This window comes from Dasypus novemcinctus, chromosome 13 (genome assembly GCF_030445035.2).
Source record: "Dasypus novemcinctus isolate mDasNov1 chromosome 13, mDasNov1.1.hap2, whole genome shotgun sequence".
NCBI classification, from domain to species: domain Eukaryota; kingdom Metazoa; phylum Chordata; class Mammalia; order Cingulata; family Dasypodidae; genus Dasypus; species Dasypus novemcinctus.
Window position 1 is genome coordinate 53,283,151 of NC_080685.1, and position 24,403 is coordinate 53,307,553.

General features: G+C 37.1%; 1 protein-coding gene across 2 annotated transcripts in view; it reads left to right on the plus strand.

Annotated features, from left to right (window-relative positions):
- Positions 1–24,403, plus strand: part of RABGAP1L (RAB GTPase activating protein 1 like) — an 808,684-nt gene that overhangs the window by 491,064 nt on the left and 293,217 nt on the right. For both annotated transcript variants that reach the window (XM_058310154.1, XM_071207578.1), the window contains exons 16-17: positions 4,460–4,534; positions 22,715–22,840. In XM_058310154.1, the coding sequence (XP_058166137.1) occupies positions 4,460–4,534; positions 22,715–22,840 (201 nt within the window). The remainder of the gene's footprint in view (positions 1–4,459; positions 4,535–22,714; positions 22,841–24,403) is intronic.

A 24,403-nucleotide genomic window follows, 5' to 3' on the forward strand; every position in this document is an offset into this window, starting at 1 on the left:
ACTAATCAAAGAAATACAAATATGACTGAAAGAGGGCACATTACATACAGACAGAAGGAGTACTAAGGGTAGTGGAGTCTTTCTTTTTGGTCTAATGAAATTGTTCTAAAATTTGAGATGGTGAATGTACAACAGTGTGATTATACTAAAAGCTATTGATTATACACTTTGGATAGATTGTGTAGTATCTGACTATATGTCAATAAAACTGCTTAATAAACAACAAAAAAATCAGCAGATTTTTTTTAACGAATATTTTCATTTAGGTAATTTTAAAACAGAAAATGGTGGCTAGTTTAAAAATACTTCTTTTCCTTAACTAATCCAAATACTTTGTGGATCACCATATGCATAACAGAAATAATCCTCTGCCAACTACAATGACTTAAGCACACATACACATAAAAAGGTAAAGGACTATTATGTACAAATTCATGTTGATAAAATCGACATCTTTGAAAAATGAAAATTACCTAAGCTAATTCAAGAAGAAAAAGAAAATATAAATAACCTTATTTCCACTAAAGAAATTTAATTCATAATGAAAATCTTTCTTCTGAGAATACTCTAGGCCCAGATGGTTTCATTTCTTAGCTTAATCAAACATTTAAGGAAGAATTAATACCAGTTTATACAACTTTTTTAGATAAAAAGAGTAGGAGAGAACACTTCCAAATGTATTTTATAACTGTCAGAACCCTATACCAAAATGTGGCAAAGATTATAAAATTTGAAGAGTATAAACCAATATCTCTCATGAAGTATTCTCAAGAAAAAATAGCATGTATAATCCAGCAATATAGTAAAAGGATACTATACCTTGACCAAGTGTAGTTTACCCAGATATGGTTGGTTCAGCATTTGAAAATCATATTTATTCTTTTTTTTTTTTTAAAGATTTGTTTATTTATTTCTCTCCCTTCCCCCCCCCCCCCCCACCCTGGATGTCTGTTCTCTGTGTCTGTTTGCTGCCTCTTCTTTTTTTTTTTTTTTTTTTTTTAATTTTTTAATTTTTTATTGACTTTGTAATAATATTACATTAAAAATATATATGTGAGGTCCCATTCAACCCCATCCCCCCACCCCCCCTCTCCCCCCCCCAACAACACTCGTTCCCATCATCATGACACATCCATTGGATTTTGTAAGTACATCTTTGGGCACCTCTGCACCTCATATACATTGGTTCACATCATAGCCCATACTCTCCTCCATTCCATCCAGTGGGCCCTGTGAGGATTTACAATGTCCGGTGATTGCCTCTGAAGTACCATCCAGGGCAGCTCCATGTCCCAAAGACGCCTCCACCTCTCATCTCTTCCTGCCTTTCCCCATACCCTTCGTCCACTATGTCCACTTTTCCCATTCCAATGCCACCTCTTCTATGTGGACATTGGATTGGTTGTGTCCATTGCACCTCTATGTCAAGAGGAGGGTCAGATTCCACCTGGATGCTGGATGCAATCCTCCCACTTTCAGTTGTAATCACTCTAGGCTCCATGGTGTGGTGGTTGTCCTTCTTCAACTCCATCTTAGCTGAGTGTGGTAAGTCCAATAAATCAGATTGTAGGTGCTGGAGTCTGTTGAGGCTCAGGATCTGGCTATCACATTGTCAGTCCAGAGATTCAAATCCCCTAAATATATCTTAAACCCCAACATTAACTGCACCTCCAGCACATTGGCATGAAAGTCTTATGAAGGGAGATCCCATCTGAGTACAGATTCATCACACATAAACACCATTTCCAAAGAGGGGCCATCTGCCCTGGTAGTTAACCCCATCGGCCATGACCATAACTCCCGTGGGTCTCTTTAGCCCTCAAAGGAACCAATATCTGGGGGTTGTATCTGCTTTATCTGTCTCTCTGACTCTGCTCAGTTGTGCATGGGGGCAAACCTTCTGCCAGCCTCCAGACTCTTTTTTAGAAACTCGTAGCCATATAAACTCATTTCTCCTTTCCATTTCCCCCTTACTTTAGGTCAAACAGCATTTTAAAGTCATGGTATTTTATGTAGACATGGATATTCTGCTGATCCGCATTGAACCTTCCGTATAAGGTCATTTTCCAGTTGCATCATCAGTTGGTAGTTGATAGTGGTCCCTCGTTGCCAGGGAGGCTCATCCCCGGGTGTCATGTCCCACGCTGGGGGGAAGGCATTGCATTTACATGCTGAGTTTTGCTGCCTCTTCTTTTGTCCGCTTCTATTGTTGTCAGTGGCACAGGAATCTGTGTTTCTTTTTGCCACGTCATCTTGTGTCCTTTCTCCGTGCGTGTGGCGCCATTCCTGGGCAGGCTGCACTTTCTTTTCGCGCTGGGCGGCTCTCCTTATGGGTGCATTCCTTGTGCGTGGGGCTCCCCTATGCGGGGGACACCCCTGCGTGGCAGGGCACTCCTTGCGCGCATCAGCACTGCGCATGGGCCAGCTCCACACCGGTCAAGGAGGCCCAGGGTTTAAACCACGGACCTCCCATGTGGTAGGCGGACGCCCTAACCACTGGACCAAGTCCACCGCCCATATTGATTCTTGACATTATCAGAACAAAGGAGAAAAATAGATTATTGCATTAGATAAATAAAAAGCATTTTATAAAATTCATCTCCCATACCAAAAAAAAAAAAATAGAATAGAGGGAACTTTCTTAAACAGATAAAGGGCATTTTGAGCTATTTACAGCTTAATTACTTTAAGGTAAAAGACTAATTTTTTCCCCCTAAGGCCAGGAAGGTACACAAAGATGTTTGATATTATTGATGAATTCCAAACAGAAATATTGGATTATGTTTGTAAACTGGTCTTTTCCTCTAGGCATATTAGAGTGTATTGGATTCAGAGGTTTTACTTTTGATTAAATAATGACTAAGGTTTTGAATGGGTCACGTCAGTAGAACATTGAGTCCTCACTCTCTTGGTGGGCAGGGACTCACAGAAAAACTGCACTGCACAGCAGGGAGGTTGGAGTTTTGAGCTGCAGCCCAGGAAGTAAGCACACAGAGGAGCAGAGCAGCTGAGTGTGGAGAGAATCAAGCTCCAGGGAGAGAGACAGAGCCTCCTCTCTTCCTGAGCCTCATTTTTCTCTGGACTCTACTCCTCTGTTCTCTCCACAAGGTCAGCTGTAGATTGTCTGGCTACTGGCTTTGTTTCTCTTACCATTTGTATTCACCATTGTCGTGGAGATCCTCGTTAGTGCAGTGAGGTAAGAAAAAGAGAAAGCATACACGTTGGAAGTAAGAAGTAAACTAATTATTCAGAGACAACATGATTGTCAATATAGAAAATTTTAAGAAATCTTGAAAAAGGCAATTAACACTAATGTGAATTTAATAAAAATGTCATAGTTTAAAGGGATTATACAAAATTCAGTTGTATTTTCATATACTGGCTACAAACAATTGAAAGACAAATTTTTTAAAATATCACATTTACAATAGTGTATTAGTCAGCCAAAGGGGTGCTATGCAAAAATACCAGAAATAGGTTGGTTTTTATAAAGGTTATTTATTTGGGGTAGAAGCTTACAGTTACCAGGCCATAAAGCATAAGTTACTTTCCTCACCAAAGTCTATTGCCATGTATTAGAGCAAGATGGCTGCCGACTTCTGCCAGAGTTCAGGCTCCCTGGGCACCCCTTTGGCTTCCTAGGGCTCATTTCTTTCAGGGCTCACCTGGGGTGTTCTCTTTGTAAGGTCAGCTATAAACTATCAGGTGAAAGGCTCAAGTCTCTTCCCAGGGCCACAGGATCCTCTTCTGTGTCTCGGAGTTTTCTTTCTTCTTTGCTTCCATGTTCTTGATTTAGCATCTGTTTACATAGCCCACCAAGCGGGTGGGGACTCAACTCTGAGTCTCCCTAATGACTTGGTCAAATCAAAGCCCTAATCTTAATATAATTTAATCAAAGACATCTCAGCTGAATTTAATATAATCAAAGGTTGTATTAGCTGAATCTAATACAATCAAAAGTTGTATTTCCAGAGGAATAGAATAGTGTGCAAACATAATCGATATCTCCTTTTCGAATTCATAAATGATATCAATCTGCCACAGTTTATATATACCACCCTGTTATTAACACCTTGCATTATTGAGGCATATTTCATGAAAGAATATTTTTATAATTGTACTATTAACTGTAGTTTTAGAACCTCCAAAATAGTCTCAAGCACCTGCCCTCAAACTATAATGGACCTTTAAAAATTAATTTAAATGCTCTGAGCACCTTCTTAGTTCCAAAATCTAAGGATGATCCTTGTAATAAAGAGGCTTCTAGAACTGCGTTAGGAAGTGCATAGCCTCTTTGGGACCCACACTAAGCTAGTAGCACACATGCTCAAGTTAAAGGATCAGTGAACTTGTGGTGGACAGTCTGGGGCAGGAACAAGCAGTGACCTGCTGAGAGCTAGCCTTTAAGTAAAAATCTGTGAATATTTAAAATATTTCTTCCTCTCTATGTTTTCTTTAGGCCTATTCTGTCTATGATGAAGACATTGGTTACTGTCAAGGACAGTCTTTTCTTGCTGCTGTATTGCTGCTTCATGTAAGTAATTTTCCATGTAATGAATGGCACAGTGCTATCAAGTTAATGATATTTTCTACTTGGTTTTGTTCTTCCTTCTTATTTCTCATTTACCTGATAGACATTATATATGGCATATCTTTTTTAAATGTACTTTGTGTGATAAAGTAGGGCATCTAATGTCAGGAAGAGGACAGTTTCTCAATGCAATAAATTTTTTTTACTTGCTTGAAGGGAATAAATTGCTTATTTGGAGTTATTTTTAACTACTACCCTTTAGAAAGAGGAGTCAATGTAATTGCCTAAATATGAGCAGGACTATGAACATTACGAACCACTATCCTTGATGAAAAAGCCTGTCTGTGATTTACTTATTTATTTAAATTAGAGATGTTGTGGGGTTACAAAGCAATCATGAATAAAATAAAAAGTCCCCATATACCAATCTGTTATTAACATCTTGCATCATACAGTGCATTTCTTATAATTCATGAAAGAGCATTTTTGTAATTGTACCATTAACTATACATGATTGTTTATAATAGGGTTCACTGTTTGTGTAATACAGTGCTATGTTTTTTTAAGGTTGTTTTAGTAACAAACCTAAAATTTCTCCTTATAACTGCATTTACATGTATAATATATAATTCAGTGCTGTTAAATTATATTTAAAATGTTGTGCTACCATCATTACCATCCATTACCAAAATTTTACACTCAACCCAAATAGAACTCTGTGCAGTTTATTATTTATGAATTCTATATAAACTGGTCTGTTCCTCTAGGCCTGATAACCCTTTGATTGTATTAGATTCAGCCAAGATGTCTGATTAAATTATGTTAAGATTAGGACTTTGATTTAACCACATCATTAGAGTACAACTCAGCATTGAGTCCCAGTGCCCTTGGTGGGCTGATAAAACAGATTCTCACAAAGTAAACACACAGGAAAAGACATGGCAGTGGAGAGAATTTGGTTTTGACCCTGGAGCCCTAGGAAGAGATGAGATATTTTCATGATAGTTTACAGTTAACCTTGTTTAGAGAACAGAGCATCTGAGAAGCCCTGAGAGACAAGCCTTATGCTGGCCATATGATCAGGCTATCCTACTACTAGGTGTGAACTCAGAAGAAATGAAACCAGGGTCATAAGCAGATAGTTGCACACTGATGTTCAATGCATAATTATTCACATTTGCCAAATATTGAAAACAACCTAAGTGTTCATCAACTGATTCATAGATAAACAAAATGTGGTGTGTGTGTATATGTGTGTGTGTATATATATGTATATATAATGGAATATTATTCTGCTCTAAAAAGATATGAAGTCTTGATACATGCAGCAACATAGATGATCCTCGAGGCCATTATATTGAGTGAAATAAACCAGATACAAAATGACAAGTATTGTATGATCTCACCAATATGAACTAATTACAATGAACAAACTCGTTAGTATCTAGAATATAGGTTATGAGGAGATAGAATGAGGGTAGATCATGGGAAGCTGATGCTTAATTTGTACAGAATATTTAATAAGATTGATTATAAATGTTTGGAAATGGATGAGGTGATGGTTATAGCAAAATATTGTGAGTGTAATTAACTGCTGAATTGTGCATGTGATTGGGCTTGAAATCGAAAGTTTACAATTGTTAATGTCGCTAGAAGGAAATCTAGCTAGAGGATGAAACATGGGACTATATAACAGTGAAAACTATTGTGGATGATGAATGAGGTTAATGGTACAAATATAAGAATGTTCTTCCATGAACTGTAACAAATGTACATCACTATTACGAGGTATTCATAATGGTGTTTTGGTTTGCTAAAGGGCTACTGATGTCAAGTACCAGAAATGTGTTGGTTCTTATAAAGGGTATTTATTTGGGGTGAAAACTCACAGTTCCAAGGTGGTGAAAAGTCCAACTCAAGCCACCATAAGAGGTGCTTTCTCACTCAAGTCAGCTGCCATGTGTTGAAGCAAGAGGGTCGCCAATCCCAGCGGAGGTCTCTGCCTTCCCCTCCAGAATCTATTGTCTCTTTGAGCTCAGCTTTGAGCAACCAGGCATAAGGCTTGTCTGTTTCCAGGTCTCCTATATCAGTCTCAGCTGTTCTGCTCTCTTCCCAAGTTTAGGCATGTAGCAGGTTTGGTCTCCTCTTAGACTGCTCCATGGTCCCAGTCTCTTGGGGGATTTGTGTTTAAACAATCCTCTCTCACACTGCAGAATCTATCAGATTCAACAATGGAACAGACACTCAACCTGAGTCAGGCCTCACTGACATAATACAATCAAAAGTCTAAAGCAGGGAGAGGATGCGGCTCAAGCAGTTGAGTGTCTTGCTTCCCACATGGGAGGTCCCAGGTTCATTTACCAATTCCTCCTAAAAACAAGCAAACAAATGAAAAAAACAAGTCAAGGGAGCCAATATAGCTCAGTGGTTGAGTGCTGACTTCCCACATACGGGATCCTGGCACTGGTACCTTGAAAAAAAAAAAGAGGCCTAAAGCAGTCTTATCAAGTAATCTAATCAAAGTCCTCTCAACTGAATTTAATATAATGAAAGGGTAGTGCAACCAGTGGAATAGATTAGTTTACAAACATAATCTTTTTCTTTTTGAAATTCATAAAATAATCTCAAACTGCCACAAATGGGGTAGTGCATGGAAAAAAATATACCTAATGTTATAGGCTATTGTTAACAGTAATATTTTAATATTTTTTCATCAGCCTATAACAAAAGTACCACACAAATGCTGTGTGTCAATAATAAGGGTTTATATAGGGTACAGGGTTCCTAAATTTGATTGTGGTGATGAATGTACAACTCTGTGATTATACTGACAGCCAATGGTGTACACACTGGATGGATTGTATGATGTGTGAATAAAACTGCCTTTTTAAAAAAGGAAGAGAGTAAATAGTAAATAGCTCACGAAGTAAGAATAAATAGAGGATGGAAAGGATAAAGCACCAAACATTTAGAGGGCTAATGAGGAAATGAAGCCCTTAAAATTAGTATTTTCAATAGGGAGGAAGAAATCGATAGGGTCAAATGCAGCAGAGAAATCCAGCAAGTTTAAAACATTTCCTCTGGATTTGACATTCTGGAAATGAAAAGTAATTATGGTAGACTGATAGTCCAAATCCTAATAACTGATTTTAGTGATAATGATACACAATGATTCTATTGTGATTTATAACTTTATCTTACTTTGAGGTTGATTTCTTGCCTGGTTGTATTATTTTCTGTTTATGATCTTCTTCATCCTTTTCCTGTTATCCTTCTTTCTTTGAGATCTCCATATCCCATTTTCTTTGGACTCCATATGGTGATCAAACACTTTAAGGCCACAAATTCTCAGGGCTACTTATTTCTACTATTAAGCCCATCTAGAATCGAAACTAGTCAGATCCCTACTACAGGGGGCAGGAGGCTCTAGCAATGGGTATATTCATCAAGGTTCAGAGTTATCCTGTATCCAAAGGGAGCCTTTTTAACTACCCTGTGAGAAGCTGATGTTCAAGCCGTGGATAGGGAAGCTTTGTTTTCTAAATCTTTGCATATCCTACAGTTCAGCGTTTTTGACCTATAGTTCTATTGAGAAAGTAACGGGACTTTAAACTAAGGAAGGCTTCAATAATAGAGCAATAACTGTAGAAAATAGGAAACCATTATCCTTCATGTTTTCAGCACGTTAGACTTCATCACACTTAAAGTTTAAAACATAGTATATTGATTAAAGTTAATGAGAAGAATATCTCTAGAGAAACTATTCTGAGATTTAACAGATTTAATTTTAAGGTTAAATTCATAACTGTCACCCTTCCCCTCACACACATACCTATAAAAGTGAGGTAGAGAGAGTGGTCCAGATAATTAGAAAGTTCAAATATCAAGAATTTCCCCCACATTATCTATTTTACATTATTTATTCTAAGGGCCACATGGCAAGTCAGCCTGAGTTGAACTTACTCAACAAAATAGAATTGAAGTATGTTGTAAGATGGGCAGAAATTCATTCCAGTTATTCACGTTTTCTATAGTTGAATTATGTAGTCACTGCCATGGTTTATAAAAATAATTTGAAGTACAGAAGTGCCTCCAGAATCCTTAAACCTATTTGATTAACAGAAGTTAACTGTAATTTTTTTTTCCATGTTTTTGCCTGTATGGTTTAAGCAGGTAGAAGAATACAGGCCAGCCTAAGCAATTCATCAAATACACTATCTTAGGTTCCAGGGAGATCAATTATTAGCGAGTCATTGACTAATTTTTTATCAGTTATATAAGCTATTGCTTCTTTTTGCTGCTGGATAGCCTGTGGCAACTCCATATTAATCACTGTCAGAACTTGGTTCTCTTTGGGATGCTGTCCTTTCCTCACCACTTGACCATTTATATTTCCCATTTACTGCCTAAGAGGAATGAAGGACCCAAAATGAAATGATGTTAAAAAACGTAAACTTTCAAAGTTTTAAGTTTTTTCATATCTACTTAAGTAGTTTTCAGAAATAAATAGGCTCTCCTGGTGCTTGGAAATTTCCAGATGTTTTGGTAATAGCTTCTTTTTTTAAAAAAATTTATGTCTTGAAATTTATTAAATTTAATATAAATAAGTAAAATAATCTTTTTATGTTTGCATTTTATTTATATTAAATAAATCTATATTAAATATATAAATTATAATAAATGTATATTAAAGTTTTTTCTATATATTAAATTTTATTATTTTTTGCCATTTTAACCATTTTAAGTGTACACTTTAGTGGTATTAATTACATTTACAAACTTGTGTTACCATCACCATTATCCATTAACAAAACTTTTTTTAAAAATTTATTATTTTTCTTTCCCTCCCTTCCCCTCCCCTCCGTTGTCTGCTCTCTATGTCCACTCGTTGTGTGTTCCTCTGTGTCCACTTGCACCCTCAGTGGCACCAGGAAACTATGTTTCTTTTTTGCTGCATCAGCTCTCTGTGTGTGCGGCACCATTCGTGGGCAGGCTGCGCTTTGATCACGCGGGGCGGCTCTCCTTGCAAGGTGCACTCCTTGCACGTGGCTCCTCTGTGCATGGGCCACCTCACCACACGGGTCAGGAGGTGCTGAATATCGAACCCTGGACCCTCCCATATGGTAGGCAGACGCTCTATTAGTTGAGCCAGCCCACTTCCCTCAAAACTTTTTTAACACCCGAAATAGGAATTTTGTACCCATTAAGTAATCTCTCCCCATGCGCCCCCCTCACAGCCCCTGGTAACCTCTAATATATTCTTTTTCTATGAATTTACTTATTATAAGTATTTCATTTATGTGGAGTCATACAATACTTGTCTTTTTTTGTGTCTGACTTATTTCACTTAGCATAATGTTTTCAAGGGTCATTCATGTTGTAGCATGTATCAGAACTTCATTTCTTTTTATGGATGAATAATATTCTAGTGTGTTTGTGCCACATTTTGCTTATCCATTTATCTGTCTATGGATTCTTGGGGATAATAGATTTTTAATGTAGAGTTGTTTTAGTTTGCTAATGGCTGCCAATACAAAATATCAGAAAAGAGTTGGTTTTTATAATGGGAATTTACTAGAGTAAATTTACAATTGTGAGGCTGTGAAAATATGCAAATCAAGGTATCATCAGAGATGCTGTCTCACCAAAGGTTGGCTGCTCGCAATTCTGGATGGTAGCTGATCTCTTCCTCCAGGCTTATTGTCTCACCAAGCCCAGCTGTGGACAGTCAGGCATGTGGCTCTTCTCTTCAGCTTTGGGATGCTCTGCTGATTGCAGCCTTGGCCTCTCTCAGCCTTTCAGGGTTTCTCAGCCTCTCGAGGTTTCTTCAGCTGCGTGCAGTCCTCAAGTCCTCTCTCTCACAAGGCAGGGTAAAATGGTAGCCCTCCTTCTCTCCCCTCTCCTCCATTTATGTAGGACTCCAGTAAAAGGATTAAGACCTACCCTAGGTTCCACAATCTAATAAAAGCCCATTAATCGAAGTGATCTAATCAAAAGTGATCTAATCAAAAGGTCCCTTAAGTGAATCTAGCCAAAACACCCCACATAAAATAGGTTTACATGCACAGGAGTGAGTTAACTTAAGGACATAATTTTCTGGGGTCTGCAAAAGACTCAAACCAGCACAAGATTATTTAAGTAGTAGAAGAATGAAGTGTTTTTTACAGTAGATGCTGTTACATCCATTGATGTAGTTACAAGAAATTTATCATTTACAGTTAGATAAGAATGTTACAGCAGAGATTGTTTACAACCATAATAGTATTCATTTGCCTGTTAAGTTAAATGTGAAATAATAATCTGTTATATATATCATCATTATAGTATTAGCTTTTGCTTAATTGTAGGTTAATAAATAATGTCCTTTTATAGATTTGATTTCTTCTAAAGGTCTTTTAAAGTATTTTAGGTAACAACTGAATATTTTATTGTTAAATGGCCTCTAATTATATTTATATTGTTGATTTTATTGATCATACCCTTTTTTAGAACCTTGATAATATTGTGTCCATTTTAAGGTTAAAGTACTGTATGTATACTAATACTGTATAGAAGTTTCCAACTACAGAAAGGATTTTGTTTTCATAGTCCAGGATGTTTAAAACTATTGAATTCTTTAAAACGATGACTAGGAATTATTCCTTTGGAAACCAGTTTGGCTTAATCTAATAGAGATATGCATTCATAGCATTTCTACTACTAGCTGTATACCTTAGTCAAATTTATGCATATGTACACCAAATTGTCCCAGGATCATTGCTCTTAGTAGTGCAAACTCTGAAACAACTTAAATGTCCTTTTTAGAATGTCCAGTATTAGAACTATAACTCAACATTAAAATGGATAGTGATATATTTATATAGTGGAATGCTATAAAGCAGTGAAATGAATGCTTTACACTACAGAGATTAATATTAATCATAAGGTCTAATAAAACAGCAAGGTACATGGTTAGATTTAGTTAGTATGATTCCATTTAGTATAAAGTTCAAAAACAGGCAAAACTAAACTCTATGTTCGAAACAGATGGGGAGAACTATAAATAACAATGACATAATTACCATTAAATTCATAGTAGTAATTCTCTAGAAGGAAGAGAGAGGGTCATAACTAGGAAATGGCACATCAGGATATTAAGGGGCATTGCAGGTATTCTATTTCTTAACCTAGGTGGTGGATACATGAGTACTTTATAGTTATTTGCTTTATTTTATAATCAATATTCATTAAACTGTAATTTAGCTTGTATGCATTTTTCTGTTATGTTTCAAAATAAAGATTTAAAAATTATGATTCCTTAAATTCATCCAAAAAAAGTCAGGTTTAGTGTAGATTTAACTGGTAGACTTAAGAAATGAGAAGCAGAGCTACTTATTAATTTCCTAAAAGTAAAGATTCCACAAGAGTGCAAGGTGACAAGATAAAGGCTTCTCTATCTATCTGTCTGTCTGTCTGTCTGTCTGTCTAATGTAAAAGTAATTGTGACATGATTCGGATGCTTTCTGCTGCTTGTGACAGAACTTAAAGTAGCTTTAGTTTAAAAAGTAAATTTATTGGTTCACATAACTGAAGAGTGCAGGGTAGAGATGATTTTTGACATGGCTGGATTCCAAAGTTTGTATTTTGTCCTCAGAAATCTCTGTCTCTGCTCTGTTTGAATTTTCTTGCCTTAATTGTAGTGGCAGACCCTCCCCACATAGTAGGCAACATGGCTGCTGGCTGACCCCTCTTCATATCCTCTTAGTTATATGACTTCATTTTAAAGGCACTATCTTTTTTTAATTTTTCATTAAAAAAAAAAAAAAATCCCCGAAGGGCTCTGATTGGCCTGACTTGTGTTACTGGCCATCCCTGAATCTATTACTGGAGCCAGAAGAGTAGGATATTCTGATAGGCCAGACCTAGGCCTTATGTCTGCCCTAAAGCTGTCAATGAACTGGATCAACCCCTCCTGAACAATGGAATGGTTTGCTTATAGGAAAAGGGGTTCTCCTGCCAGAAGATATGGAAGAAAAGTGCTAGACAGATATCATATTATTATGTTGTGGTATCTTTACTACTAGATTAAATATGTTTTTTAAGTCGATTTATGCTCCTAAATCACTTTTTCCCTTATAATCCAAGAGAAAAAAGTCTGTTTTCCTATTCTGAGTTACTCCCTGCATCAGGGTTTTTGAGCCATTTCCCAACCTCATCCTGTGCTCTGTAAATATCCTCAAGGCATTTACCTCCCCTGATCCTCACATTTAGCTACCATCTTTGGTTTTACTGCCCTTTCAGTGCTGAATTCCTTCAAAGGATAATAAAAAGCACTACAATGAATGTGAATTATGGTTTAATACCTTCCAATTTGTATGACGTTGGGACAGTTTCCTAAACTCTCTGATTTTTAGATTCTTCATTTATAAAATGGATATTTTGACCTTTTATAAGAAATTTATGAGTATTAAATAACTTAGGTTATGAGTGTAAAGAGTCTTACATTGTACCTAGCACAAGGAGAGAGAGTACAGCCATAGAATTAAATTTAGGTTTTACTTAATATATCTGTAGTTATTGGCACATCACTTAACTTTTTGAGCTACACAAGTTTCATATTTAAAATGTAAAAATACATAACTTGCAGAGTTTTTGTGAAGATCAAATGCAGTAATGAATGAATGCATGCACCAATCAATGAATGGCTCAATAAGGGTAACCGTTTCCATTATCTCTAAAACTAAAAATTATTTGTCCTACCTTATTTTCCCTGTACCATGCTTAAATGGATTGTGCATAGAAAACTAATATATTGTACAACAGTTGCGTTTTGTGGCTTATAAGTAGACGCTCAATTTAAATGTATTTTCGTGTATATTTTACTTAAAGGGAAAATAAATGAATAGCTAGTTTTCATTCTATTTATTTTTCAATATGTAAGGAGAAAAGGAAGAATCATTAGCATGTGATTTTCAAAATAGCCACTAGCATCCATCTTTGTTGAAGAAAATTCAGAAAACCAGTGAAATTTTCATTGCTTTTATGGGAAAAGGTGGATCATTCAAAGATGTGACACTCAGTAATGTAGAATAGGAAATTAGTTTTATCCTAAATATGGGATTATTTTAAATTTCAACAATAATTTTACTTATAAAATATCTCGATTTGTGTTACTTTGGGTAAGTTATAAGGACTTTTGAAGTACTTAAAACTGTTTTCTTTTATGGTTCATTACAGAGAAAGTCAGTGAAGCTTGGGGACTATCTCCATTCAGTGATCATCTCCTTTAGTACAGATGGTAGAACATTATCAGCATTTGTTACCAAATAGTCATTACATCATGCGTCTTTCTCAGATTATGCAAATGAGCCAAGTATTTAGTTTTGTGTATATCACAGAGGGACAGATGATATTTTGATATTTAAATTAGAAATATTTCATTATTATCTTTTCCTTTTCTCAGTAAAATACTGATTCCATAACAAAGTTCCTGGACATAGCAAAGATAGATATATTCATCCTTCTCTGTCATCTTAATATTTTATTTTAAAATATATTGTTTAATTATATATTTTATTGTAATAGACCAATTAAATATCAATAAGAAAGTGGATTGTCCAATCAAATATTAATCATTCTAATGTCATTAATCAATAATATCAAAATAATTTTTAAGGCTTTTTAAAAAGTAGGCATATGCCATCATACTACCTAATTGGGGAACTACATGTAGTAAGGTGTGGTTTGACAGTACAACTAAGTATAGATTCTCAGTATAGAATAGTATAGATGTATAAATGCAAATATAGTATATAGTATATAGATGCTAATATAGTTATTTGCATTGGCTGCCCCTTGCTTCCAGCTTTCACATCAGTCCTTTTCTTTTCTTCCTTTTTGTCTACTCTTACCTTGGCAGTTGCCAACAGGTTATCCTACTCCTGTGACATGCTGTATTAATCAGCCAAAGGGGTGCTAATGCAAAGTGCCACAAATCTATTCACTTTTTATTTATTTATTTATTTATTTACTTATTTACTTTTCCCCCTTCCCCTCATCCTGCCCTGCTGTTTTTGCTGTCTGTGTTGTCTTCTCTTATCATTTTCTCTCCTCTAGGGTTCACCGGGATTCAATCCTGCAGACTCCTCAAGTGGAGAGAGGTTCCCTGTCAATTGCACCACCTCAGTTCCTGGTTTCTGCTGCACTTCATCTTGACTTTCCCCTGTCTCTCTTCTGTTGTGTCGTCATCTTGCTGTGTGACTCACTTGCACAGGCTGTGTGGGCACACACGTGGCCACTAGATCACTGCACAGGTGCTTGCGTTCACCACGTGGGCACTTGCGTTAACCATGCGGCTACTCGCGTGGGCGCTGGCTCACCATGCAGGCACTCGCACGGGCACTGGCTCACTGTGCGGACAGGCTTTCTCTTCTTTTTTTTTTAAAGATTTATTTTATTTATTTATTACCCCCCCACTTGCCGCTTGCTTACTGTCTGCTCTCTGTGTTCATTCACTGCGCATTCTTCTGTGTCTGCTTGTCTCCCTTTGTTTGCCAGCTCTCCGCGGGCGCAGGCTGTCAGCTCTCTTCGGGCGCGGGCCAGCTTGCCTTCACAAGGACGCCCTGGGACATGAACCCAGGGCTTCCCATATGATAGATGGGAGCCCAATGGGTTGAGCCACATCTGCTTCCCTCTCTTCTTTTATTTCACCAGGAGGCCCCAGGGATTGAACCCAGGTCCTCCCATATCATAGGCAGAAGGTCTATCACTTGAGCCACATCCACTTCCTCTGTTGACTTTTATTAAATGTTTATTTGGGGCAAAAGCTTACATTTACAAGGCCCTAAAGAGTCCACCTCAAGGCTGCGCTCTCACCAAAGTCATTTGCCACATGTTGAAGCAAGATGGCGAGCCATCTCTGCCTGGTCTCTCAGGCCTTCTTCTCTTAAGGCTCCGTGGGCCCAACTTCCTCAGTCTCAGCTGTAGGCTGGCATAGGGCTCGTCTTTTAGGACTTCCTATATCAGTCTTAGCGTAGGGTTCATTTCTTTCCAGGCCTTACCCAGGCTCAGCTGCTCTGTTCTCTTAAGCTGCAAACTATCAGGGGAATGGCTTATCTCTCCCCAAGGCTCTAGAATTAAAACTGACAAAAGTTCTCTCTCCTTCTGTTTCTTCTTGAGTGAGTACCTGTTTATATCAGCCCACCAAGGGGGTGGGGACTTAACTTGAGTAAACGTAAAACCTTTGAATTTAATACAATCAAAGAGTATCACACATAGAGGAACAGACCGGTTTACAAAGATAAACCTTCTCTTTTTTGGGGTTCATAAATAATCTCAAACTGCCATATGCCATCATTGATAAAGGCAGAGGTATTCAGAAATTGCTTAAGTTATATTACACAAACAGATGATACTTGATGCTCTGTAATGCATTATTTAAGCCTCTCTGCTAAGAGCTGTGGGGAATAGAAAGTTAAAACAGTGTCCATGATTAGTAGGGACACACAAATAACTAATATCTGCAACAAAGAACATTGGGATTCAGTGAAAGTGAAGAGCTCATTAGGTTAAACAAAGACTTCATGTGTAAGTGCTACTTATAATCAACCGTAAAAGATCAGTAAAATTGCAAAGGCAAAGCTATGGTTACATAGTGTACCCTTATCCCAGCCATCCACACTGAACTTGTGTGCCATAATTATAAGGGAAGCCTGCAATGTGCACATTGTCACTATCTATATTACAAAATATGGGGGGTGGGTAAGATTGTGATCCATAGCGATACACAAGAGTGATGTGATTTATATGAAAAGTAGCACATTTTTCTGTTTCATTTAAAAACTATATTCCTATAAATCTTTTAACATTAGAAAGATTTAATAGTAGAAATTCACTTTTGTCATTTTTTATTAAACATTTTATCTATGCATTTATTTTTTTATTTTATTTTTCTTCCCTTCCCCTGCCCTGCTGTTTTTGCCATCTATGTCCTTTTGCTTTGTGATCTTTTGTATCTGTTTTTCTTTTTGTCTTCTCTTCTCTTCTTTCTTCTTCTCTAGGATTCACCTGGATTCACTCCCGGGCACCTCTGAGCTGGTGAGAGGTTCCCTGTCAATTGCACCGCCTTAGTTCCAGGTCTCTGCTGTGCTTGGCCTTGACTCTCCCCTTTGTTTCTCTTTTGTTGCATCATCATCTTACTGCATGACTCACTTGCGCAGGCGCAGGCACTGGTTCACTGTGTGGGCACTCGGCTTGCTGCGCGGACACTCAGCTTGCCACACAGGCACTTAGCTTGGCAAGTGAGCACTCAGGCGCAGGCACTCAGCTCACTACTTGGGCACTGACTCACCATGTGGGCATTCACATAGGCACTTGGCTTACCATGTGAGCACTCAGTTTACTGCACAGGCACTCAGCTTGTCACATGGGCGCTTGGCTCACTACATGGGCACTTATGTGGGCATTGGGCTTGCCGTGTGGACACCCGCATGGGCACTCAGCTGGCCACATGCACACTTGGCTCACTTCGTGGGAACTTGGCTCGCCATGCGGGCACTGGCTCACTGTGCGGGTGCACTTTCTCTTCTTTTTCACCAGGAGGCCTCAGGATCAAACCTGAATCCTCCCATATGGTAGGCAGAGGCCTTATCACTTGAGCCACATCTGCTTCCCTCCATGCATTTATTTAACAATTTTATTCTTTTGAGTCCCTGTGTGCAAAGCATATGGCATTTGTTGATGTGTAAAATATAGTCTTTTCAAAGCAGAAAAGAAAAGGGGAATTTACATTTATCAGTCACCTACAATGTGCACATGCTGTCTTTCACATGCAGCATTTCATTTAATCCTTACAAAATAACGACATAAGTATTATGATTTCCATTTTTAAAGAACTAAAAATCTCAGGCTTGGAAGTTATTACTTAATGAGTAAAGAGTTTCTATTTTGAGTGATGGAAAAAAAGCTTTAGTAATGGAAATTGGTGATAATGGTAACACAACATTGTAAAAGCAATTAATGTCACTGCGAATTGCTAGTTAAAATGGTTGAAATGGCAAATTTTGTTACAACATATTACCACAATAAAATAAAATTTAAAAACCTCAGATTCCAAGAGGCTACTCTAGGCCACCAGCAAGTAACTAAAAGTTTGTTTAGGAATTCATGTCTATCAGTATAAGTCCTAAACTGTGTTTTTCAACTATAGCGTCTTTTCCATATTCACCATCTATTTCTGGGCAGCCTTTTGAGGGGAATGGTTGAATATAAGTTCTTGTAGGATACCCTTTCATTAAAAAGAAAAGTGAAAGATCATTACTAAAGTAACATATTTCTAATCTGTAATTCCCTTAATCCATTCTCCATATAACAGCCAAATGATTTATTTTTTCTATTTTTTATTTCTCTCCTCTCCACTATCCCCCCCCCCCAAATTGTCTACTCTCTGTGTCCATTCGCTGTGTGTTCTTCTGTGACTGCTTTTATCCTTATCAGCAGCACCGGGAATCTGTTTCCTTTTGTTGCATCATCTTGTTGTGTCAGCTTTCCGTATGTGCCGCACCATTCCTGGGCAGGCTGCACTTTCTTTCGCGCTGGGCAGCTCTCCTTGTGCGGTGCACTCCCTGTGCATGGGGCTCCCCTACATGGGGGACACCCCTGTGTGGCACGGCACTCCTTGCGCACATCAGTACTGTGCATGGGCCAGCTCCACACCGGTCAAGGAGGTCCGGGGTTTGAACCGTGGACCTCCCATGTGGTAGGTGGATGCCCTATCCATTGGGCCAAATCCGCTTCCCTAAATGATTTTACTAAATATAAAAATCAGATCATAACACCTCTGACTCCCCTTACACCCTCTTCTCTCCCTGCCCCTGCCCCCCCATTTAAAACTCTCCAGTGGTTTTCCTTTGCACTTGGAAGACACATTTAACTCTTTATCATTGTTTATAGCAGTGATGTGCTGAATCTAGCTTATATCAACTTGAGGGAGGATTTTCAGGAATTTTGTGAGCTAGTTCTTAAACACAGACATTAAAGATTAAACATTATAATCTTACAGTTTTAAGAAGTTATATTAAAAACAAAAAGTAATAAAACTAAAAACTTATTACTCCCTAATTATTTTACCACATTTTATTATTATTTATGTCTGTTTTATCCGTATGATGGAAGTATTATATAATGGTATGCTACTTTGTATCACTTCCCAAATCCAGTCCATTTTATTTTCTAGTATTCCATGAGTTAGAGGTAGGGACCAAATGTGGTTAATGCTATAGCAGGACCCCTTTTATCCAGCTTGTTTTTGGATTTATTAGTATTGTATTTATATTTTGATTGACTAAGCTAATAATTTATTATTGGCAGTAAATTTTTCTGTCATCCTTAATTCATCGTCATCATAAGTGAAAATTGTTTAAAGTATCTAAAATATGTTTTATCTTCTATATTATGTTTCAACGTTCCACCAATCTAGGCTTAGCCTCCAATGCCTGATACTGATACTGCACTAAGATATAATATCTTCCTTAAAAAGGCATTGTCTTTCAGTTGACATTTCTATCCCTAGACTACTCCTTTCAGCCACAAATCCCGTTTATAAACTAGCCATGTTAGTTATATTCATTATATTGTGTTACCGTCAACTCTGTCCATTTCCATACTTTCACAGTCAATCTAATATGAAAATTCTATCTATTCTCAGTCCTTACCGTACGCATGCTATGCACCATAGTTAGTGGTAATAATCTGACCATGTTTTTTCATAATCTGAGACAAACGTTCCACAACAATGGAAGGTGTTGGTAGAGGGGTGATGTATGGGACTTATGCACATTATGCATGATTGTTTTGTAAGCATACAAGCTCTCTAATAAAAAAGGGGAAAAAAGCCCAATAAGCCCAAGGACCTTCTGCATCTTAAAAAAAACGGCAGTCTTATCCTTCAAAAATATCTCAATTTATAAATTTCCTTTTTTTCAGTGTTGTAAATATCAACAATATTTGTTTTTGGCCTTATTTTATACATCTTCCCATACTTTTTTATTTTTAAAACCTTTGACAGTTTTGCTAGTTTTTTTGTATGCTCGCCCTGGTTGATGCTACTGATAATGAACGCATTAATTGAAGAAAGAGAAATATCAAGGAAAGGTAATTGAATACACTAAATAGATCATATTTAGTCTTTGAATTAGAAAGAGAAGGCTATATTTACCCTTTCCAAAGGATTATACACATTTCCCATTACTTTCTTGCTCATCTTGTTTGTAGCCTTTTCCTTTCTTCATGGGGGTTCATTTTAGTCAGTTTTATGATGAGATAATATGAGATCTCATAAGAGCTTATTATATCTGACCTTAGTCTTTGTAGATAGTATTGATTCTACCCCAGCTGGACTGGCATTTTATAGGTTTAATCTACTATTTTCATGTGACATATAAACTAACTGAAAATTCAAACTTGGCCTTATTACTGAAGTTAGACATAAAGAATACTAATCCTACGACTGCCCATCCCCCGTAATATAGATATCTTTTTAAAAGGTAGAGGTTATGGTCTAGGATTGTCAATTAATATTCCTAAGTTTTTATTTTTTTAGGAATCAGGCTCAGGCTTTTAAATGATTTTGTATTTGAGGAACATTTGCTAAATAAATTTTGTGTGTGTGTGTGTATGGCTATGTGAGTGAATAAGAAAAGACAGTATTTCAGCTTCATACCCAAAAAGAAAACAGAAATTTGGGTCCATTTGTCATTCTCCTGAGTAATTGATCCTGATTTGGCCTGTACTCACTGTATTAGTCAGCCAAAGGGGTGCTGATGCAAAATACCAGAAATGGGTTGTTTTTTTATAAAGGGTATTTATTTGGGGTAGGAGCTTACAGTTGCCAGGCCATAAAGCATAAGGTACTTCCCTCACCAAAGTCTATTTGGAGCAAGATGGCTGCCGAAGGCTATGAGGGTTCAGGCTTCCTGGGTTCCTCCCTTCTGGGGTCTTGCTCCTCTTTGCGTTCAAGGTTCCTTTCTTCCTAGGGTTTACTTCTTCCGTGAGCTGTCTTCTCTTTCCTCTGTGAGCTTACTTCCTGCAGCTCCAGCTTCAGCATCAAAGTCCAACATCAGAAACCCTCAACTCTGTCCTTTGCCATGCCTTTTATCTGCAAATCCCCACCCACCCTAATGACATGGCCCAATCAAAGCCCTAATCATAACTTAATCATACCCAGGTACAGACCAGATTACAAACATAATCCAGTATCTATTTTTGGAATTCATAACCGTATCAAACTGCTTCATTCACCTCATTAGCATTATCTCTGTTTCTATGCTTGTACCCTAGGATTAGTTTTGTCTATCTCCTCACCAGTTAGCCTCTCCTATCCCAGGACTTCAGTGCCCTTATCAGATCGAAGTAGAGTTACTTGTTACTCATCTGCTTGCCTAACAGATGGGAGGCTCCTTTAGAAAGTACCCCACCATTACCTCTATATCCGCAGGACCTAGCACAGTGCTTTGCAGCTTCTCTGATCAGTCACTGGATGTATGAATGCTGAAAATTATTTAAAGCTTTTACTTCCTATAATGGTTTTACCACATTCAAGGAAATAAAGGTTTATCCTCTTTACCAGATGGTAAAATATTCAACTAATCCTTCACTTAGAAAGAGAGAAGCTCTAAGTAAATGAGTTTTCCTAGGGCCAACTATAGTTATTTTACATTCAGCTCTTTCATACAAACATTTGAGTAGAGATCTGGGAGGGAAATGAAGAGAGTAAGAGAAGTATTGTTGACCACGTATGTGCAAGTAAGTAGCACTTGAGGCTTCAATGATAGAATTGCTAAAGGAGTAATGAATACAGTGTATTTATATTCTAAATTAATTGAGCAGAGGCTTAAGAATATTTGCTGAGTTGAACAACTGGATCAAAGTCGTAAGACTTTGAATAGGCTTATGGATAAAAAACAAGTCATAGATAAAACACAAAATAAGCAAATATTTCCAGAATCAACATGAGAACAGTTAAATGTAATTGTTCAGCTTTAGGAGAATTTATTGAACTAATTTAGGTATTTGATGTATTATAAGTAGAAGATAAAAAGTAGCCGACTTATATAGGAACTTAAATAATTATATTTCTAAGTGGAAATATGAATATAATTATACTTAATGCAGTTGTTCAGGCATGCAGTTAGTCTAACAAATATTCAGCTAACATCAGCCTTTTAAAGAAGTGACTTTTAAAGTAGATTTTTACATAATAGATATATCTTTTTTCTTTGAGTAAGGACAATAGCTTTTTTAGTCTGTTTGGTATAATTTCTAGAAAAGTGGATGTACCTCTATCTCCAGATTCTTTCAGTTTATTGATTCCATGGTTTAGAGATTTGTCCCTTTTGACTTTAGGCTTCATTTCTAATTTATTTAAAAATTAGACCAGGAGGGTTAATATATGAGATTTTATTGGTGATTTAAATCTTAATAATTGAAACTCACAGGACTCTTTCCTAAAAACTATTTTTTATAGAAAGAAAAGTAACAGCATCAAGAAGAATTCTTGAGGACAGTATAGCACCATCTATCAAAATGTATATCTACCTTATATCTACAATGGCTTAAACCCAGCAATCCCTCTTTCAGGAATGTGTCCTATCTCTACCCTTACATATGTACACAAGATGCATTTACAAGGTTGTTTGTTTTAGGTATTGATGGTAAAAGATTAGAAGCAACCCAAGTATCCATTAATAAGAAACTGATTAAATAAACTATGATCTACTCACATAATGTAATACTGTATAACTATTTAAAAAATAAAGAGATAGCAGTATACTAAGATGGAATTATTTCCAACTTATGTTGTTAAGGGAAAAAAGCAAGATATGTCACAATGTATATGGAATACTATCTTTTATGTGGGAAAGGGGAGAAATAAAATAAATGTAATTTCATTTATTTGCATAAAGAAACACCATTAGGATGCATGAGAATTTTTAAGAGTTAAGAAGTTATGTAAAAAGGGCAGGAGGAGGCTGGAAGCTTTGAACACAGAGTTTACCTGTGTCATTCTACAGAAGGCTGACTCTGAAGGACTTAATTCACTAGAGGCCCTCAACCATTTATACTGAGGTCTAATAACATAAACTAACTTTTCTGACATTCTGGCCAAACACCATTAAGTCAAGTCTCTATGTATATGTTTTCCTATAGATGCCAGAGGAACAAGCATTCTGTGTTTTGGTGAAAATCATGTATGACTATGGTTTGCGAGACCTCTACAAAAACAATTTTGAAGATCTTCATTGCAAATTCTATCAGTTGGAGAGATTAATGCAGGTAAATAAAAACTAGGAATTTCTATCACTCAGGCGTCTGCCAAGTTGTATCAAAAGTTCAGTAGAGTTGATAAGCAATAATGTGTTATAGAAATTTAATGAATACTACAGAAAATGTAAATGAATTTTATTTCTGACAAATATCTATATTGGTCTTCATATTTAATGTTTTTATTTAGCAGTTTACCTATTTTGTTAGTCTCTTGTTTTGAATATTCAGTTTTAATACACTTTGTTTTTTTTTCTAAAAAAGATTTTATTTATTTATTTCTCTCTTCTCCCCCCAGTTGTCTGCTCTCTGTGTCCATTCGCTGTGAGTTCTTCTGTGACTGCTTCTATCCCTATCAGTGGCACTGGGAATCTGTGTTCTTTTTGTTGCGTTATCTTGTTATGTCAGCTCTCCGTGTGTGTGGCGCCATTCTTGGGCAGGCTGCACTTTATTTCACGCTGGGCCGCTGTCTTTACGGGGTGCACTACTTGCACGTGGGGCTCCCCTATGCAGGGAACACCCCTACGTGGCATGGCACTCCTTGCGCACATCAACACTGCGCATGGGCCAGCTCCACATGGGTCAAGGAGGCCCGGGATTTGAACCACAGACCTCGCATGTGGTAGGAGGACACCCTATCCATTGGACCAAGTCCGCTTCCCTAATACACTTTGAAGTGAGGGTGTGGTTAGTTATTTCAGTGAGGAGATTGCCAAGTGTAATTTGTAGAGGAATGAAGATATTTACTGAATAAAATTTGAAAATACCTAAGAACTCTCTCCATATTAATTAGCCACCACTACCAGATGTAGGTCCATCTTGGAAAAGACAGAAAAGATAGAATTAAAAAACACCAAAAATACCAGCAATGTCGGCACATATTTAAAAATTTTTCCTTTTAATTTCTTGATATCAAATGGTATTGTTGTGCTTCATACTTTATATATGTATTTACACATTTATGTATGTAGATATGTGGATGAGAAAATAGATCCTTGATATGTATCAAATATACCACAATTAAAAAGATTGTGAGCAAGGGCAAAATTATTGAATAGGGCTGACAAAAGAGGGATTATTGAGTAGCTTTGAAGTTCCTGCCGAGGTTGAAAATCTTATATTTGCAGTGGTTCTATGCAGAATGTTTTATTCAAGAATGTTGGGAACCCAAAGGAAAGGTGACATGATATATGGACAGATTGATTCCATATTAGTCAGATGATTGAGGAAGATTAGTGGGATGTGGGAATAAAAGTGGGAGTTCATTGACTTGTCCCGTCAGGTTCTCCATTGTTGTCTAAAAAGGAAAAGTGAAGCCTGTAGGATACTGAAAGCCCAGAAGGACAGAGGAGTGGAGGACTGAGAATCTGTAGTCAAGGCGCAGATTTATTGGGAAAAGTGACTGCATGGAGATAGAAGACACTAAGAATGAAGAAGAAATAAAGGGGGAAAATGTCATGCTTTTGAAGAACTATTTGCTGTTTAACTTGGGAAAAAAGATGAAGCCAACATAAAGGCATTTCTAGGAGACATCTCATTTCATATAATATACACTTGCTTAATTTTTGTAACTTT